This window comes from Hippichthys cyanospilos, chromosome 3 (assembly GCF_059441005.1).
Source record: "Hippichthys cyanospilos isolate Australia breed blue-spotted pipefish chromosome 3, RoL_Hcya_1.0, whole genome shotgun sequence".
Classification (NCBI taxonomy): domain Eukaryota; kingdom Metazoa; phylum Chordata; class Actinopteri; order Syngnathiformes; family Syngnathidae; genus Hippichthys; species Hippichthys cyanospilos.
In genome coordinates, this window is record NC_142371.1 from 7,298,175 (window position 1) to 7,316,597 (window position 18,423).

An 18,423-nucleotide genomic window follows, 5' to 3' on the forward strand; every position below is an offset into this window, starting at 1 on the left:
ATCTTTTTTGTCTACTAAAGGGTTAACATATTCCTTTACATTTTTTCTTTTCAAAGCTATTGAAATGTGTCCGAGGGCCCTCTTATAGCGGGTAATTAGTGGAATAAAAATGCATTCCATCAGTTCCCTGCATCATGGTTGTGAATATCCAGATCACTCCCTGACGAGCATTGTCCGTCATGTGCCGCTATAGCCACTGACAAGACTGAAACATGGCCTCCAAATTACACCAATATTTTTTTTTTCACAAGTCAATTTATTTAAAAACAAAAAGAATGATGAACAATGAAAATACTGGGAAGTTGGTAACACACACACACACACACACATCCATCCAAAAGGTGGGTAAATGGGAGACGCCGGGAAAAAAAATAATATAAAATGGAATAATTGAAATAGAAAACAAAAAGAACATTTGTAGGACTGTGAATATGCATCAACTGTAGTTTTAAGATGTGTTATTACCGTTTTCTACTAGATGGTATTTGTAGCTAAGTTACACTTACATCAGAAGCTTTACTAACCTATACTTCAACATGTGTGGGCCTAAATTTTACTGATTTGGAAAGATATGCAGGACAACCATAGCACCTCACAAAATGAAAGTGATACAGCATTTCTACAATTTTTTTCAAGTACACTTTAGACCATTGAAGTGTTCTTCGTTTCTGAAGTGCCAACGCACAGCATGTATCTTGCATGCGAGCATAACCGTAAAAACAAATCAGACAAACTGCCGCCAAAGCAAGGGGGAAAAAAGCTTACGCTTTCCTCTTCCTTAGCTTCGCATAGGTGCTCTGGATGACCAGACAAACGGACGGAGATGGAGCAAACGTGCACATCAGCGACCGTACACACAAGCACACAAAACTGAAAAGGGGCATACATAACAACACTCGTGCATACAAACCTCCACAATGTTGTTGGTAGTACTTATTTTTTACTTTATGTTATGCAGCGGCCATAAATCCAAAAAGGCATACTAGTCATGTGACTTCACATGGGTTCATGTGACCAGTGGACATGCGGAGAAACAAAACATGATTCCTTCAAACACTTTGTTGCTGGGTTAGCATACTGGATCTTCCATACATAGATTGAGAACAATGTTATGGAAAATGAAATAAATATAATTGTAAATATCTAAATCAAAAACTAAAGTAGTATTTTTGTCATACAGCTGGTTAAGAAGAGTGTGGTCCTATAAGTAGCAGATGAAAATGTGCCACCCACTCATTTTGGTAGGCCCTTCCTGGCCTAGGCCATTACGCAGGCCTGAATACTTCAAACATATTATTAGGAAAAATCTTTTGTCTGTAATTTGACATTGTGGTCTGTCCCTAAAAGAGTGCATGTTTCAAGGGGGCTTCTGCATCGTATCTTGGCAAGAAACCTCCCATTAACACACGAGTCCTTCAGAGACCATCCTGCATGCTAATTAGTTATGGCCCTCTCCTTTCCTCTTCCTCTTGTATTCTACTTCCCCGTTCTTTACCCGCCCTTCCTCCTCAGTAGACTCAACCTCAGGTGAGGAGTGGTCAGCATGGAGTGTGTGTTCTGCTACATGTGGGGAGGGCTGGCAGAGTCGCACTCGTTTCTGTGTCTCCTCCTCGTACAGTACCCAATGTAGTGGTCCACTGCAAGAGCAGAGATCTTGCAACCCTGCTGTTTGTCCAGGTAAGTTCCCCTTCCCAGTCCGTCCAGCCAACTCCCTGCGCTCGCCAGGCCCTCTCCTTGATGTTTTCTCACCATTCTCGAGCACAAAGTTTGCTAATCAGGTGACCACTGTATATGATCTCAGTATGGATATATTTTGGCCGTACGATACAGAAACACATCCCATCAAGAAATATTGAATCAAAACTGATAAAATTTACAATCAATTTGACACTTACTGTTATGTTGCTGGATGTAATTTATACTGTAGCGTCTTTCTTTGCAGTGGCCGGTGCTTGGGATGAATGGTCACCCTGGAGTTTATGTTCATCAACATGTGGAAGGGGTTATAGATCCCGAACACGGACCTGCACCCCTCCCCAATTTGGCGGAGAACCCTGCGAGGGTCCAGAAAAACAGACCAAATTTTGTAATATAGCTGTCTGTCCAGGTGAGAAACACAAAGCATCTCTAAAATGTTCTGAAACATCTGCCGAGAACGTATAAATGTAAAAAAATCAACTAAAATTAATTACTAAAAAAACAAATAGAGCAGCGAAAATCTGCCTTGCGGTTCCGAGGTTGCGGGTTTGCTTTTGGCTTCAACCTTCCTTCGTGTTCCTTGCTACTTTGTGCTCAGCACCTCACGTTTTTTGTTTTTTCATTCAAAAAAAAAAAAAGTAAAGCTTTATTGTGGTGAGACGCGCTTGCGAAAGTTTCGCGCATGCCAAACAGACAAGGTGGCTATAATCCCACATGCCACTGGCACTCCTCCGACGTCGGCACAATTTCAATTGGAATGTTCCGTTATCATGTTTGGTCAGCGACGGGTTCCACGCTAAGTCAAGGTCCGATGGCCGTTACTACGAGGGCAACTCCAGCCCTCTGTTTATCCCAACTACGGCCAAGGAACGGAAACTGGAAGGTATATCAGTATAGCTACTGTATGAGGTTTAATAATTAAATATTTAAGCAATGTGCACTACACTAATGTGTAGTATTCTTTGTCTCAAATATGCTTTTGGTCCCTGTTATCCGACAAAAACATGGAAACGATGTACTGTATAATGTAAATTACTTGAGCGATTGATGTCCAAACTCATTTTTCGTCCATAAAAAATTGAAGAATGCGAGGACCACTTTGACATTCTCCAACTTTTATCTATTGAACACTCTAAATCTAACTAAATACATTCCATCATGATAACGATACGTCCTCTCTGTCTCTCTCGCTGTCTCTCGCTGTCTCTCTCTCTCTCTCTCTCTCTCTCTCTCTCTCTCATATATATATATATATATATATATATATATATATATATATATATATATATATATATATTATATATATATATATATATATATATATATATATATATACTGTATATATATGTGTGTTTGACAATTCATATAAATAAGGGTCAATGCTCACCTGTTATGTGTATCCACTTCATACAAGTCCCCACCCTAGAAACGTGTTCCAAAACGTAAAATATTTCTTTTTTTTTGTGTGTGTCTGTTTTGCAAATGCTATGTCCTGAATCTCAGTTGATGGCATGTGGAACGACTGGTCAAGTTGGAGTTCCTGCTCATCTTCTTGCTCTAATGGGACCATGCAGCGGACAAGAGAGTGTAACGGCCCCTCATACGGAGGTTCTGAATGCAGAGGAGAATGGCTTGAGACTAATAACTGCTTTCTTGGGGAATGTCCTGGTAGGAAAGAGAACATGATTAAGAACATGTTAATTTATTCTTTTTACACTTTATGCTTGACCTTATATGCATGCCTCCTGTGTGTGTATCAACCAATTTCCTATTTTCTGCAAGTCTAATGACGCTAATATCCTTTCAGTGGATGGGAAGTGGCAACCGTGGTCTTTATGGTCAGGGTGTACCAAGACCTGTGGTGGAGGTAGCCAGCAGAGAAACAGAATTTGTTATGGGCCCTTTTTTGGGGGTTTGTCTTGCCCTGGAGAACGGGAAGAGATCCGACATTGTAATGAAAAAAGATGCCCAGGTAAGTGAAATATACAATTCTTTGAAATGCTTTCTCACTTGAGTATCACTTTAAACATCTGAAAACTTCAAAAGAAATAAAATAATATACTATGAATGCCCAAATGTTTGACTGTTTCTGATTATGATTTGGCACTCATACAGTCATTTTCAACATTTTTTTTTTCATATATTGGTTCTTTCAGAACCTCATGAAATATGCGCTGAGGACACCTATTCCAATGTTGTTTGGAAGATGACTCCTGCTGGAGATACAGCAGCAGTACGATGCCCCCCCAATGCAATGGGTTAGTGTTGGAAATTGAGACTCGTGTCCTACTATTCAATTATACTTGTGAAACTACAATACCCCTTGGCAATATGCAAATATAGTTACATCTTTTTGATCACAGGGTTGATTTTGCGTCGCTGCATTCTTGACGAGGAGGGTATTGCATACTGGGACAATCCCACCTATATGAAATGCATTTCCAATGATTATCGCAGCATACAAACCTTGGTGAGTTTCACATTTGTCCTGGATACTTTTTGGATGCTGAAGCCATGAGATTTCACATTGTGTACACACATGCTATCTTGTCTGTGCCTAAAATGATGGCCAAGTAGAACATATTGAACAAAGATTAAGCCAAATGACTCACACATTTTATTTCACTTAATATTTCACAAGATAAAACTGTTCCCTTTCACAATAAATGAGACCAGCCTTTTTAATTTGTGGTCACATTTAATCAAGCATTGACTTATCAATGTAGCAACACTTATATATGCAACAAGCTTTCTCTTGTTTTTTTTTTTCCATGGTTACCTGGATTTTGACCACTTGAAATTTTGTCAAGCTTTGTTAAGTTCATATATGAATTTTGAATTATATTTTTCCAACTGACTTTACTATACAATGAAATCACCTAAAACAGATATAAAATATTTTGATGTAAAGAAAAATGGTTTTGAAAGATTTTATGTCGAACTAAAATTGAAATTCAGAAGCAGTATTCCATTTTCCTCAAATATCAAACTAACAATCAATCATGCGGACCATAGTGTAAGTAATAGTTACATGTTACTGCAGTTACAATTAAAAAAAATTTAGCTCTGTTTGTTGTACGTTTTTTTTTTTTTTTATGTGTGTTTGTTTTGTCAGACTCGAGAGCATTTATCCAAAGCACAAAGGGGCCTTGGGGGTGATGGAGTCTCTGAAGTGATGACTAAACTAAGAGTGACTTCCAGTGATGGCACATCCTACAGTGGTGACTTGCAGGCCATTTTAGATGTACTGAAGAACATGACTGAGATCTTCAGGAGGGCTTACTACAGTCCCAGCAGTGCAGACATGCGGGTAATTTTTGCTGCACTAGCTTTTCCCTACTTCTGTGATCATTGGTATAGCAGAGAATAAAGATATGCTTGTATTCAAAAATTTATAGACTAATTTATTGAAATTAACTGTTGCCATAACTGTATTTATTTAATCAGTCCAAATCCATAACGGACAATTAAATTAAGGCAAAGTTGCCTCAATAGAGATTGATTAGATCATAGTAACTGTTTACTTCAGCATTATTTTTCTTCAAATGATTTATTACGACATGTCTAATTTCCTATCTATTACATTTGGCACAGAAAGTTCATATTTAATGATTACAATTTTGTATTCTAAATGTTGGGAGTAATGCATATCATATACTTTCTGATTTGTCAAATATTTTAGATAACTATGAGACATTTCTTGTCTGTTCTAGAACTTTGTCCAATCCGTTAGTAATCTACTAATGGAAGAAAACCGAGCACGATGGGAGGAAGCACAATTGGTAATGGTCATCTTTTTGTCATCAGTTGCATTGATTTTCATGGAAAGAGATATTTTGGCATTATGAGAGGTATACTACATTTTGGATTAGTATCATCAGAAACATGTTGCATATCATGAAACTTCATTTGGCATACAAAACGTAAAAGAAAGTTATGATACCAATATTTGTTTTTTTTAAAAGCCATAATGAGTCAATGTGTAAGATTTAGACTGTTTTTCATTCCGGGCAGCAGGAGGTGTTGCATTTACCATTTTCTGTAGCCAGAACAGGCATGGCAGCCTCCGGAGGAGTGCCACCCCCCATGAAATATCATTTAATGATAACTAGACCTACAATTAAATTTAAAACATACTGTTGGTCATTAAGAACACATTTAGTGGCAAGCTTTTAAAATTTAGAATCATTTAATTCATTCCTTTTCAGTCTAAATCTACACATTGTCCCTTTAAGTAATTTTAAATTAATGACAGCTGTCAATTAATCATATATTATCGACTGGCAACCGGTCCAGGGTGTACCCTGCCTCTCATTCCAAGACAGCTGGGAAAGTCTCTTGCACACCCGCGACCCAATGGTGGGATAAGCAGCTCAACAAATGGAGATGGATGGCTATGTGATAACCGTAAGCCCTTTGTGAAGCCACTCCTTTGTTGTCATGACAGGATGATTTTGGTGCCCAAAACTCTCTGAGAATAAATATTTCCATTCAAGATTTTACAATACAAAGCAGTGTTTTTTGTTCCTTCACAAAAGTGAAATTGCACAGTTTTTTTCTTAGTTTGCCCAAAGATGTTTTCATTGCTATGCACAATCGTGAGGATGGTGTTGTTTGAGTCATACTAAAATGATCATGCTTCAAACAAGGTAGATAATGATGCCAAAAATCTCAACTTTGATTTCACACGACAAAGGCAGTTTCGCTTAAGCCTTCACAGGATAATTAAAATTTCAATATGTCATCCTTTTCCAGACTGTGTTTGGAATCTCCCAACATCACATTATGTTTTTGTTTTACTTTGTTTGTTTTACTTATATATGCATTTAGAGGTGCCCACATTTAAGAATTATACAAGAAACCCCACCATGAGCATCTTTAGACCTCTGTTCTCAACTCTAAATTTATGCTATGGGACCTATACAAGCCCGGCCTCCATGCTACTCATGCACCAAGCCCAAGCGATTAAATTACTCAAAGTGCTCAATAGGAACATGCACCAAGATGGCCTACATGCTAGACCAAAGACTACAGATACTTGACCATTGGTGTCATGCCTGTTGCTAGCCAATGTTCAACTGCTCAACAATAAGATGGTAATGAGAGCTAGGATTACCACCCAATGAGAAATCAGGGAATGCTGTGCAGCTGGTCCACTGTAGACACAGTTGCTGCGGGCAAAAACAAAGAAGGCAGAGTGTGCATCTTTTTGGTTTGTAAACATGAAATAATGCTCATCACACTGACTATATTAAAGTGCAGATCATTTTATTTAGCAAGCCAGTACCAGTACAGTACTGCGTTCATGTTGGTTTTAGTCTGTACATAGCACCACGAGCCACTACTTTGCCAGATCTTCTGTATCAGTAATAAATTACGAGACAGCGCAGCCATATTCCCTGTTTATTTCAGCAGAAGATTTAACTACTACAACCACTAGTATGTGAAGATTTCAACAATGCAAAATCAACATGCTGGATGGATACTGGAACCATTTTATAGAATGACGGATATAAATTGGGGTGTATGCAGTCCCCGTTATAGACAATCTTACCACATACTGTATCAGTATTCCTTGGGACAGTCGCTCATTCCCGACCAGAGGTTTGTTTTGATTGAGGTCCATGGCCTCGAATTTGGAGGTAGCGGCTGTCATCCTAACTGCTTCACACTTGGCTATGAACTGCTTTATTGTAGCTTGATGGAGGCAACAAAATTACATCAGCTGTCACACAATGTTACAGAGGCAGGACAATCAGGACTGCACAAAGTCATTCTGAGATTTTGGGAACTCCTGGCAGATCTCACTTATTAAACTCTTGCCATGCCTGTGTTTTTGCCTCAGCAACCGCAGCAAGATACGCTTGATCTGCTAGTATCTATCTGCCACTTCCAGAGACCCACTGGCCAAAATATTTCAGTAGGACAGCTGGTGTACACTAAAAGGTTTTGTACTGTATAGTCCTATGACATGACAGGCATCAATCACCTTATGGCTCCACAACTCCTACTAGTTGCCCCAGCAATGGAGCCTTGGAACATTTGGACTCAATGTCATCCACCTTTCCTGAGACGAGCGAGGTCAAAGTCCTACCATAGGTCAAGGTTAAATCTCATTCTGGCAAGATTTTCCAGACATTCCCAGTACAGTAGACCCCCCAAATTATGTATATTTCAGCCAGGTAATAAGCGGTTGAAAACCCCTCCCCTAACTCAAGTGTGTAAGATATGGGGCCACAAGTCTGATGTCACGATTACAAAATCGATCACAGAGCCTCAGTCAAGAGATTGTATGGACACACTAATGTCTGAACTTGGTTTTGGTTATTATAAATGAAGTGCACTAATGTATATCACACTTTCTACACCATATGGCGCTCAAAGCGCTTAACAAAGGCTCACAGTTACCCATTCACAGACACACATTCATATAACAAAGGAGGCTCCTGCAACATAGGGCACTGCCAGGTCTGCTGGGAGCGGAGTAGGGTTCAGTGTGTTCCTTAAGGGCACTTTGAAACGGTTGCCAGGGTTAGGATCATACCCTCAACCTTCCAGTTTGGAGACAAGCACCCTACCTCTTAAAATTGTGTTTGTTATTGGGTTGTCTGTATGGTGTGCCACAAAAATATAAAACTAAACCAAATATATGAGTTTAATTTCTGTTCAATGCACTAAAAAGATAAATATCAAAACCTTGTTTTGATTTTAATAATATTTTTGTTGCATTTTTCATCGTCTCTCACAGCTGAGCCCAAACATCAAAGAGCTGTTTCGCCTGATTGAGGACTTTGTAGATGTCATTGGTTTGAGAATGAAAGACTTTCAGGACATGTATGAAGTGACCGATAACGTAGGTAAGCATTGACCCTTATTATTGCTCTGATTTTGTATGTATATATATATATATATATATATATATATATATATATATATATATATATATATATATATATATATATATATATATATATATATATATATGTACAATGGACCCCCGTGTTACAGTGTCCCTGCCTTACGTTTTTTTCATTTTGCGATGTGGAGTTTTTTTGTCCACCTTTTATGGTATTTTCCTGGTTTTGCGACAAAAACAGCAGTCATGATCCTAGGGGTTTGGCTGTATTTGTGTTGTTTTGTCTCCATTGCAGGTGTTTTTAGGTAATTGCACTTATTTTCGTTTGCCGTCAATGCCTCCATGCAACATGTCACTACAATGCTGGTCTGCTATTGGTCAGCGTCTCCTCACGGAGATGCTGGTCTGCTATTGGTCAGCCTCACTCGTTTCAAAATGGCGGAATGGCAAAATTTTGTTATATCACGAGTGGTTACAAAACCGTATTTATAGTGCATTTTATTGTTTAATTTCCAACTTGAATGGGTTAGCCATTGGTCCCAAGATTGCTAGTGATGTTAAAGAGAGAAGTAAGAAGAGGATTTATATGAAAACAATTCTGGAGATAATCAAGAAATACGAATTTTGCCTAGTCTGGGCTACCCTTACTAGGGAGTATGGGCATAACAAGCGCCACTCAAAGGTAAACAAATCCTTTCTATATTTATATTTATGATGTTTTCTGATTGTATACATGTATATTATATATACGTAGCACTTATAATCAATATTATTTAAGTCAAACTTCAATGGGTTAGCCATGGGTCCCAAGATTGCTAGTGATGTTAAAGAGAGAAGTAAGAAGAGGATTTATATGGAAACGATTCTCTAGATAATCAAGAAATACGAAGCTTGTCTGGTCTAGGCTACCCTTACTAGGGAATATAAGCATAACAAGCGCCTCACAAAGGTAAATAAATCCTTTCTATATTTACTGTATATTTATGAAGTTTTCTGATTGTATACATGTATATTATACATACGTAGCACTTTTTTGGTACCAATTTTTAATATGTATGTACAATTTTGATGTTTTTACATGGGGTTCTAAACGCATTAGCTATTTAACATAGGTTTGGATTGCCCGCCATACGGTGAATTTGCCTGGTCGTTTCGCGAAACGGATTAATCTCGTAACACGGTGGCCCACTGTATTGTATCATGGATTTATGAACGTTTTAATCGTTTTTTTCTCGTAGCTTTGTTTGATGTGGTTAACATCCTTTATGAGAGTATCAAAATATATGGGTAGTTTTTCTGAACAATATACTGTTTGCAACTTACTAGCATTGCCCTAATTTGGGGCATTTTTCACTGTTTGCTATAACAAACAAATAACATCCAGCTGTTCTTCTTCATCTCTGTTATAGTTTTAAGCATACACAAGCGTCCGATGCTGAGTAATGCAGATATCAGCTTCCCAATGAAAGGCTGGAGGGGCATGGTGGATTGGGCTCGCAACTCAGAGGATAGAGTCATCATCCCAAAACACATCCTGCTAACAGGCAAGCCAGGTTCAATGCTGCACACTCTCCATCGCTATGTCTAGCGTGAACCATTGTTTGTTTGTTTGATTGATTGGTTCATTTATTGGAAAACTAGTTATGTTTAGAAATAAGAGTAGCGCCAACCCACATTCAACACAAATTAAACACACTAACACAACAGTACAAGTGTTACTGTTGGCGAATAAAATAGCAGTTCAAATTCAAAATCAACTTTTCGATAGTCTTCTTCTGTCTCCCTTTGTTTACTGGAAGATTGGTGGGAAGGAGAAAAAAAAACCCTGAAAACACTGCGCACTGTACTATAAGACGCTAAGTTCAAAGCGAAAAAAAAAGTAACAGTTTACTGTCTAAATTTTACAATAGTTCATTTATTTTAAAAGTTATTAAATCTGATTGCTTTACTTATAGGTAAACCTCAAAGCCAAATTCAAGTTTAAACACTAAATAGCATAAAGTTAGGTCAACATTTTTGAAGTACTTAAGTTAGATTGACTTGAGCACAAATTTACTGTTAGATTTCACTTAACCTTAGAAAATTAATAGATTATTTTTTCACTGAGATTTCAATTAAGATAGCAAGATGAATGTTATCTTCAAGTAGATTTACTCTTGAGATTTCAAGTAAGATTAATGGGTAGATGGGCTTTCACTTAAATAGCGCTCTACTTTTAGGGTACTCTGAGCTTTACCACTGTCTCATTTATCTACTGGTGGCGCAGCTTCAATAGCAACTGTTGGATTCAGTGTCTTTCACGAGTACTCTTGGTCACAGGGTTTCCTTTTCTTTTTCTATATCACAAATAAATGGTTTGTCAACAAATTACAGTAGCAAGCAGTAAAAGTGAAATGTGAATGTTACCCGTTCTCTTGCAATCAATCTCCCATAGAAATGGTGTACTTTGCAATTTAGAATAATTGTCATTAAGTGTCAGTATGCACCCTAACATGCCTCCAGAGTACACTATAATTGGCATGACAAAGCATTTTTTTTTTTTAATTTAATGGAGAGTGTGCACTTTCATTGATCACAAGGGAAAAAAAAATGACTGTTACCTAAATGCTATAACACAGATTTGTCTTTCTGATGGTAGTGACATGTTCTATAACAGATGTTTACTTTTGAGCCATTTATTAATCATTTTTATTAGGAAAATGGTCTTTCTGGGGAACATTTATATAATTTCTTTTGAGAAATGGGTTCCACATTTTGTGAATTTCAATTTTGAGTAATGCGCCAAAGCAAACGAGAGTTCATAAGTCTGATTAACTGTTTTCTGAGTATGACAACATGAACAATGCCACTTCTGTGAGCTCGTGCAACACTAAACCACTTATGTCATCTCAACATTTTGGCTAAAATGTAGTAAACATAATTATTTCAGGGAAAGTTTTCTATCTTCATTCTATCTTCATTCAAGTGCAATACTTATTATGACGAATTTTAAGTTGATGTTGCAAAGTCAAATTTGGTGGTTGTTCAACATGACAGAGCTGGTCTCTTGGTACTGGGATTATAGTCGGGATCATGTTGGGATGATGATTTAGCTGAGTGAGATGCTGAAAATGTCAGTCATGGCATCGACCAGCTCATCAGCACAAACTTTTAGTGCTTGTCCCACAATGTTATCTGGGCCCTCTGCTTTCCGAGGATGACCCCGTTTAAAATCCTCTGCGTGGTTGCTTAGATCGATGGTTTGCGCTGACAGGTGTGAAGGTGTTCAAGGTTATTCACCCACATGGACCGGTTTTGCTTCTGATAGTGGTGTCCTCTGTGGCATGTAGGTGACAGATTCAGCATTCAGTTTTCCAGGCATCCTCAGTACATTTAGCGACAGTATGTTGGGAACTAATTTGGTCTTTAGTGATATTTGTGTGATCTCCCTTAAAGGCAGCTTTCTTGAATATATGCCTGTCTGTATGCCTGAAACTATCCAGCAGAGCTGAGGCTGCTCCTTCTGGCCAGATGCTGATGTTTTTAATCTGCTGTTAGGCTTTGTCCATGGCTAGTGTGTGGGTATTAACATAAATTAGGTGGTCTGAATGTCTGCTGTTGTGGGGCTGGACACGTGTCATATTGTTTGACTTTGGGATGTTTGCACAAAGCAGATCCCTTCTGTTCTCTCCCGTGGTTTTACAGGCCACATTATTTGATCATTCTTTCCCCACAAACTGGTTTTGAAAAACCAGAAAAAGACACACCTGACCCAAAAACAACAACAGCAAAAAAACTTGAAAATAAGAAGTGAAGTGGATGCAAAAGCCAAGATCGGTCTGAGTCAGAGCCAGTCATGAAGTCCAATGTGGCCAGTTCCTAAATGAAGCTGATCTTCAGTGACTGTTCCCGTAGCGTGTGACTAATTTTCACGTTCTAATAGACACCTCCATTTCATGCAAACATTGTGCATTATACAAAGCAACAAAGCCTAAGTAAAAATTAAGCTTGCAGTGCACTGTTCATACAAAGCAAGCTCATTTTGAAGAAATTATTTGAATCACTGATTTATGCTACCTCCAGGCAAGTTTTTCTTTTGTTGGACACAGACAATCTGGCTTATATGCATTTCAGATACGCCAGACTAAGTTTGGATGAATAGGAAACATAATACATAATCTCCTTCACACACATACATGCACGACTCACTCGGTTCACCCCGAATGCCCACGAAACCTCAGCTGTTGCCTGGGAGCCACATTCTCTGCCTGCAGCCTGGCATGCTATGAAGCTGCCATATAGTGTCCTCGGAGAGAGGCACTGGATGTTTTCAGATGGCTCAGCAGATGGGAGTTGTTTTTCACCCTTGACACATCAGCGGGAAATAAGTGTTCTTCTTGCCTGCGGCCTCTCCGTACCTGTGCCAGATTTGATCTTCTCCCCTCTGTCTATCTTTTAATTCACATTTTCCACAACGTCCCAAATTCAGTGGAATTCTCCTTTTTGTCTATCCGTCTATCTATCTATCTATCTATCTATCTATCTATCTATCTATCTATCTATCTATCTATCTATCTATCTATCTATCTATCTATCTATCTATCTATCTATCTATCTATCTATCTATCTATCTATCTATCTATCATTTGAATAGTCACACATGGTATGGTTCATGTTTTGTGCTCAAGGTTTATAGTTCAGTGCACGTTCACTCGGTATTTTATAGTTGAAAGAAAATATATGCTCAAAATGACCAATATTAATACAGTATTTATTATAATTATTATTATTATTTTATTATTTGAATTGTTCTATTTTTGCCAGTGGCATATATTGAGGAGCAAAACAAATTAATAGTTTTCTATTGAATCACAAACAATATAATTTTTTCAAATATAGAAGCCCAGATTTCAAGCTAAGAACATTTGTAATTAAACGGATCCATTTTTTTTCAGCGTTCAAGTTAAGTCAAGTCAAAGTTTATTTCTAAAGCACATTTAAAACCAACCTCAAAGGGCTGACCAACGTCTTGTAGTTACACAAATACAAGCTAAACCAACAAGTACAAATATAATAATAAATAAAAAATAGTGATAAAAATCAATGTAGAATGTTAGAATAACAGAGAAGGTCAAAGAGACAGACAGAGCCAAGATTACTCCTAACATGGAGTGAATGCCAGCGAGAAAAGATTTTTTAAAGTTTTAAAATGTGCAACAGACGTGTGCAGCTCTAACCTGGAAAGGTTGGAACTTCCTGGTTTTATGACCTAAGTGGCCCGGTAGTGATGTGAGGCTGAAAAAGATCTGATAGGTACAATGGTGCCAATCCAGTGTGCTGCTCTGCTCATACAAACCTTGTCAGTCCCTTTCGTCTGCCCCTTGTGGCGTATCACTTCTGTTGGCATCCACTTGCAGCATATTTTCTCTTGTTTTAATGTCAGTGCATTTTTATTCTTTGGCATTTGTTTTATGTTGTAAGTTTGCTTCAATGACTTTTCTGTGATTGCAGCTTTTTTACTTGCAGGATCAATCTATTAATTAATTTACTGTTTTTTACATGTGGTGCCTTTTTGTTACTATACAGCATGTATTTGCATCATCATTTTTTTCATGTGTTTAGGATATTTCCATTTGTAACATTCCTGTTTCTGGAATGATGCATTTAGATATTCACAATATTCCTTTCTTGTAAAATTTGCCCAAAAAAGGCTGCAGCTTTTTTTTTTTTTCGTACATGTATTGTTTGTCTTTTGTGTTTGCATCTTTTTTTGCTTTGGTAGTGTTTTGCAGGTTGTCACTTGTTTGCCCGTCACTCACTAGACGGAATATTCCTAAATTATAGTGAATATATGTCCAAGGGAGTCTATCTAAAGCAGCTTTTATAGTTGACTTGTCATGTAGGCCACCTCTGTTCTAGAGAGCTGCAGGAATTGAAGCAGCATGCATGACCTGTATTTTCCTCAAACAAAGGCCACTGTTCAAACAATGACTGCAACATCGAGATTCAAAATTTTGATTCTGACCATTTCTTTTTCTCTTCTCTGCTGATTTCTCTGTGTCTCTCAGATTCAGATGACACATCGACATTTGTCACAGGTATCATTCTGTACAGAAACTTGGGAAGTATTCTGAATTTGCAGAGGTAAGCCTGTTGCTCAATAAGCTGAATACTTTCTATGCATCTAACCAGTGTTGTGTTGGATTTATTATTTTAAAATAGATTTATAGTTTTCATACACAGTAACCTGCCAGGTTTCTGTCATGTAGGAAAGACAGCCCCACTTCAGGCACAGCCCTATGACAATGCTAAGTTGTCAAAACCGTGGTAAAAAAAAAAAAATGTGGCTGCTAGGAAGCTATATCATGGTTGAGAATTATTAAATTGTAGAATGTTATGAATGGGCTGGATTGGGATGCTACATGTGTATAGACAGCATGAAGCAAACATAAAGGTTTCACACTACTTTTTTCTGGCACTGAACTAAAAGGTCGCATCACCTGTTAACAAACAATCAATAATAATCTTTTGATAAATGATAACAATAAAAAATAGTGATTTTACGGAAAAGTCAATGCAATAGAAAAACTCAGCTGAAGTTTCATCACTTTGTTCACATTCGGGAGCCTACAGATTTACACCATGGGTTCAAGTGCCAATTCAATATCTTTAAAGATTCTTTTGAGATTAAGGGCTGTATAAATACATCTGAATTGACATCGATCATTTTTCTATATTTACATGTACATTACATGTGACATGTCTGATGTTACAGAATTGAGATTTGCTGAACAAATTAACGTATCCACATATGCTGATGCAAAATTGAACATTATTAAACAGCCAGTGACTTGGAATAATAATCAATAAAGAATAAATAATACTGATTATAATACAGTGAGATATCATTGTGTCCCCCCCCCCCCCCTCAATTAATTTAAATAAGGGTTATTTCCACATTATTCAATTGGTTTTCATCAATAAATGTTTTTCTTGTTTAATGATCAAGACATGTTTAACGTACAGTATTTATATTGCTTAATGGTTTTTCTCGTCCTCAATGATAGGTGACATTTTTTTTAAAGATTAACATGTTTGGTTTGAGCAATTGTGGGTGTATAGATCATCAAGTGAAATGTCGGCGTTGATGTCGATGACATCAGGCTCGCTTTGATGGGTTATATCCAATCTGTCCATTTATGATGCAGTTCCATTGGTAGCTATCAAATAAATAAAGTGATTTGTTTAAAAATAAATAATAATAATTGCACAGGCTGACAGCTTCTCCATTTGCCTGAGGCTTAAGTCAGTGCATCTGCATACAATACTGTTTGTACTTCCGGTAAGAAATCTCCACTTTTGTAGTTGTAGGACCTTCCATGATCAGGTAGAAACATACTGAAATGGAAAAATAAAACCTCGAAACTCATCAGTCCTCCCATGTTTGTTCGGAGTCTTTGAACTGCTTTCATCTTCCTCAGCTCCTCTTCACATTGCCATTTCATTTCATTCTTATCTTCTTTCATTTTTTTGCATTTGATTTGCCCTTCCAGCTAAATGAGATGAGTTTGAGGCAAGAGACTAGATGACATGAAAGATTAAAGTGACTGATTGTGTTTTGGACTGGTGAAAGGGTGATTGTGCTTAAAGCATACACACTGATGATGTGAGGAATCAAAAAAGAAAGCAAGATTTGAACGAGTTTGCCTGTCCGCAAGCATTCGGCATACCCCCCTCATTAGCAATTCATTTCCTTGTGATTGTCTCATCCCTCATGATTGATAGATCCTATGAAAAATAAGAATCATAAATAGGAAGGCGGGTGTAAAACACAATGGCATAAAATGCGAGGAAACAAATAGAAAGCAGCTGCTGTGATTTTTATGCGAGAAACAAAGGAATTGGGAAACTCAAACATAATTCCAACAGCTAAATGTACATGTATTTTAAGAAGTACCTATATTATATCAGCTGTAATGAATTATGTTTTATACACAAAAAATATGAGTATTATCCGTGGCTGTTGGTAGAGGTGTTGGACTGCAGGGTATTTTTTATGCATATTTGGGAAAAAACTATTTTTGATTTTTGCTGTTGTCACATTTTGGAAATACTCACCAATTACACTTAAAAAAAAACCCTTGACAACAAACTGCACCATGGTTTTATTTCAAATCCACCTTTGGTTTTTGAAGGGGTTGAAAAAAAAGCCTGGAACAACAATATAATGCAATAGATTGATTCTAATATCGTTCTTTGACGTTCTATTAATGCAATGTGATATCAGAACGTGAAAAAAGTACATTGAAATATTGGCAAATGCATTCCTCAAACATTTTCTATAAATGGATTTCACTAGTATAGCTGGTTACTACATTCGAGGTAGTCACCACTTTAAAGTAACATACCTTTGAAGTAGAGTTTATAGTCATGATTTGAAATGTCATATTCACATGTGGTCATCATTCACTGCATTGCTCTAGAATACTTGAAGGAGAAAGGGATTAAATCAAAAATCTATAGGTGGAGACAGCTCACCATACTTTACCTTACCATATTATACCATACCATACAGTAGCGTCCCGTATCATACACATTCAAGATACGATTTTCATTGGTGAGATGATTCCATTCATATGGATACAAATTTTAAAATCCTTTTTCTTCTTCTATTCTCCTTGTAGAAACAGCACAATACTGAACTCCAAGATTGTATCAGTCACCATTAAACCAACCCCTGCTTCCATTTCTGCTCCAGTTACAGTTGAATTCTCTCACTTGTTCAACGTGAGTGACAAATCAATGATTCAAAGGAGTGAGCCAAAAGAGCAGTCAATTCCTTTTTATATTGAGTTTACTATTGTTCTATCTAACAGGGCACGGCGAACCAGACATGTATATCCTGGGATGAGAATGAGAGGTAAGATAGATTTGAACATTAATTTTGGTTGAACTTGCTAGCAAGCGATAAGGCTACACTTTACTGTGATAAATCTCGACATAGATTGTGTGTATTGAGTTGATATCATGTAAATATGTTTAATGCTCTTGCTCATTAAGTTTCTATTACATTCTATGGAGGCAGCGCTTCATTCCCAGCTGCCGAATCACACACATGTCAATTCCATGTAGACCATACCTGGCCATACCTGTAGCCCTGGTCTCAAAGTCAGCAATTTAGTTAAACACTCGAGTATATGCTATTTTTAGAAGCGAACACTTTCACCACTTTGAGTTATTGCTTTGCTCTGTGTAATAGTGCTGCTCTAGTATATAGCAACAATGCATTGTGCATATGCATAGTGAATGATACTTGATTTTTTTATTATTGTGAAACACTGCATGATACTTTTCTGAAGAAACTGTGGCGTATAAATACTATTTGATTGATTGATTGATATAAAATACTTTGAGTAACAGTTCACTGTGTGGTCTTATTATTATTATTATTATTTTTAATGAACATTTGATCAAGTCCACTCCTCAGCTTGTAGATAATTTTTTCATTTGGCCCCCTGTCCATTTCTTTGACACCCCTGCTCTAATCAGTCGTTAATTGTGCTTGTGATAATGAAATATTGTTTGTCTTTGTGTGCTCTGTGATTTGCTGGGTTGGTATACCCCGCCTACTGCACAAATACAGCTGGGATAGGCTCCAGTACGCTCGTGACCCACGTGTGGATTAGCGGTCAAGATGATGGACGGATGTATGGATGGCTAGTTACAGTAGATGGTATTCAATTGATTTATGGCAACTGATGGTATTTTGGACTTTCCCCTTCTCTGTTCTTGTTTCTAACAAAGAAAAAAATTAATATGTTCATATAGCAGTCGGTATTTGTTTCACAGTGGCAGTGATGGGTGCCAACCCCACATTACTCTGGCTTCGA

General features: G+C 37.5%; 1 protein-coding gene across 6 annotated transcripts in view; it reads left to right on the forward strand.

The window, feature by feature from the left end:
• The window catches only part of adgrb1a (adhesion G protein-coupled receptor B1a), a 123,791-nt gene that overhangs the window by 57,495 nt on the left and 47,873 nt on the right, over positions 1-18,423 (forward strand). For 5 of the 6 annotated variants that reach the window (XM_088410105.1, XM_088410108.1, XM_088410106.1 and 2 more), the window contains 13 exons: positions 1,513-1,677; positions 1,943-2,107; positions 3,202-3,366; positions 3,506-3,670; positions 3,855-3,956; positions 4,062-4,168; positions 4,814-5,008; positions 5,412-5,480; positions 8,447-8,555; positions 9,964-10,098; positions 14,602-14,677; positions 17,218-17,320; positions 17,410-17,453. In XM_088410105.1, coding sequence (XP_088266231.1) covers positions 1,513-1,677; positions 1,943-2,107; positions 3,202-3,366; positions 3,506-3,670; positions 3,855-3,956; positions 4,062-4,168; positions 4,814-5,008; positions 5,412-5,480; positions 8,447-8,555; positions 9,964-10,098; positions 14,602-14,677; positions 17,218-17,320; positions 17,410-17,453 — 1,600 coding nt within the window. The remainder of the gene's footprint in view (positions 1-1,512; positions 1,678-1,942; positions 2,108-3,201; positions 3,367-3,505; positions 3,671-3,854; positions 3,957-4,061; positions 4,169-4,813; positions 5,009-5,411; positions 5,481-8,446; positions 8,556-9,963; positions 10,099-14,601; positions 14,678-17,217; positions 17,321-17,409; positions 17,454-18,423) is intronic. The other variant, XM_088410107.1, reaches the window with a different exon arrangement.